Genomic DNA, 2,369 nt, shown 5'->3' with positions numbered 1-2,369 from the left:
CCTGGCGGTTTTGTGGTTACGGTGAAAATACTATGGAAAGTCGGTAGTTCCCTCTATGGTCAACAGTGAGAACTCAGTAATACAGTAGTGATTTCACGGTGAAACATTGGTGACTTTGTTTCATTTCACTACTGTCAAAATATGGTATATATCATCGTATTAAACCTAGGTAAAATGATTCAAACGACATTTTTATATGGCAACTATCGAGTGAAACCATAGTAAATAGTTCATGAATGCATAATTATTTGACAGTCAAAGCACTATTGTTACACAGTACAATAGGAGTGAATCCAAAGTCATTTCACCGTCATTTCACTGTCGTTTCACCGTCATTTCACTGTCGTTTCACCGTCATTTCACTGTCGTTTCACCGTCGTTTTCCCGTCGTTTCATCGTCGTGTCACTGTCGATTCACCGTCGTTTCATGTTCCTTCCTCAGTCGAATAACTCTTCTTTGACAGCCTTTGAATAATAACCTACTCACGAAAAATCCCATTGGAAAATGCTATAATTCTCCAAAATTAAAAATTTAGTATTTTGAGGACAATAATAATTTAAAGTAAAATATAAGGTTATTTTTTTTAATTTATTAACTACTAACTCATTAATACACTACATATAAGCTTTTATTTCAATACAGTACATATGAGTTTTTATTTTAAAGTAATTAACTATCTTTTTTTTTTATTGTCAGGTATTTTTATTATTTTTTCGTACATGATAATCTTTGGTTTTTTTTTTTTTTAAAGTACTTTAATAAATATTTTTGAAAAGTTAAACTTTTCTCTATTTTCTTTTCATTGATTTAATCTTCTTATGACTGTTTTAGCCACTCTGAAACCCAAGTTTTGATATTAATGATCGCTCTATCATTGTCTTTGAATACAGGAATAACTTTGTATTCATCAAGTGCTGTCATAATTTCTATAAATAAAATAAAAGTAATTAGTATAAAATTAAATTTAACCAGTTGGATTATAAAATTTTTAAGTAAATACACTTACTAAGTATTTTGACATAGTCAGTCTCTTGAACTACAGTAGAGTCCGGTTTTTTTGGATCATATTTTACCAACATTTTCTTTTTGTCTTCTTTGGACCACATGGTTCTCATGATTTTTTTAGCTCTACGACAATTTGTTGTCGCGTTTAATGCTTCACTAAAATCATTGAAACTTAATACAAAATCTTGCATAATCTGGACCTAAAAAAAATCATTAGAATAGATGGTAACCTTATACATCAGGGGAGAGGGGAGCAGCATAGAACAGGGGCAGTTTTGAATTATTAGATTTATTAACGCATCTCTATTTATTAACCCCTCTATTCCCTATATAGAATTTTTATTAAAAATAGCACTGTAAAAAATTTTGTAGTAAGAATAGATTTCGGAAACTCCACACGCTGTAAAATGGCAGTGTAAAAATTTTGTAACGTTTTAAAAAATTATTACTATTTAAATTTAGGAAATACAAAAAAATCATGTGAGACCTTTCTTTATAGAGAATTAAATTTCCTACAAAAAGGTTCTTCTCAAGTAAACTCTATCTCTTTGTTTTTCGCCGCAAATTTTGAATTGAAAGTTTAAATTAAGTTATACAACTGATCCATTCTGTTTATCAAAATTTTAAGTACTTGTTGTGACTATATCCTTATTAAACAAAATGATTTCACAATGTTAAATGCCCTTAAGAGGTATGATTGTAAATGATTTACATGATTTGACAGGATTAAAAATGATTAAAAAATTAATTATTTTTAATCATATCAAATTATTTTGTTTAATCAGGGTAGAGTGTTGAAGATAAAAAAAATTAAAAGATACTTTTTTTATAGAGAATTAAATTTACCACAAAAAAGGTCATTATCAATATTATTATATTTTCGATCCTCGAGCCAAAATTTTGAAAATAAAGATTCAAATTTTCACCGGCTTGCATAATTACTAAGTTTTTTTATTTATTTGGTGTAATTTGTGCACCGAAATTTTTACACCGACATTTTTACATCTAATCGATTACATTTCACTGAGTAGAAGAAATTTTTTACCTTTCCATCTATGTCAAAGTCAGGTTCTTTCAATAACTTTTGATTTTCCTTCGATAAGTTTTGATTAGCTTCCGTCAAACGATTTACAGCGTTATTTATGCTGTCTGCCAAAATTTCTTTGGTCACCATAGAATTTTTCAAGTCCTTAATACTCTTCTCACAGTCCTTAATTTGACGAGTTAAGTCATTGACTTGTCTCAGAATATTTCTTCGAGGAGTTTCTTCTGGAGTATGCAATTCTGGAGTAATTAGTTCTCTAGGATTAGGCGACTCTGGTGGTGTTCTAATTCCTTTCCTTGGTGGTGTTTTATCGTCTTC

The 2,369-nt window shown here is 29.5% G+C and overlaps 1 protein-coding gene across 1 annotated transcript; it reads right to left on the bottom strand.

Annotated features, from left to right (window-relative positions):
* Positions 1–802: 802 nt before the first annotated feature.
* Positions 803–2,361, bottom strand: LOC123274048. The gene is made up of 3 exons (XM_044741546.1): positions 2,052–2,361; positions 1,008–1,206; positions 803–927 (listed from the first exon to the last, which is right to left on the bottom strand). Exons 1-3 carry the CDS (start codon positions 2,178–2,180, stop codon positions 818–820), a joined length of 438 nt encoding a protein of 145 aa, XP_044597481.1. The 5' UTR covers positions 2,181–2,361; the 3' UTR covers positions 803–817.
* Positions 2,362–2,369: the final 8 nt, after the last annotated feature.

This window comes from Cotesia glomerata, unplaced genomic scaffold (assembly GCF_020080835.1).
Source record: "Cotesia glomerata isolate CgM1 unplaced genomic scaffold, MPM_Cglom_v2.3 scaffold_1954, whole genome shotgun sequence".
Lineage (NCBI taxonomy): Eukaryota > Metazoa > Arthropoda > Insecta > Hymenoptera > Braconidae > Cotesia > Cotesia glomerata.
This window is presented reverse-complemented; position numbering and strand designations above follow the sequence as displayed.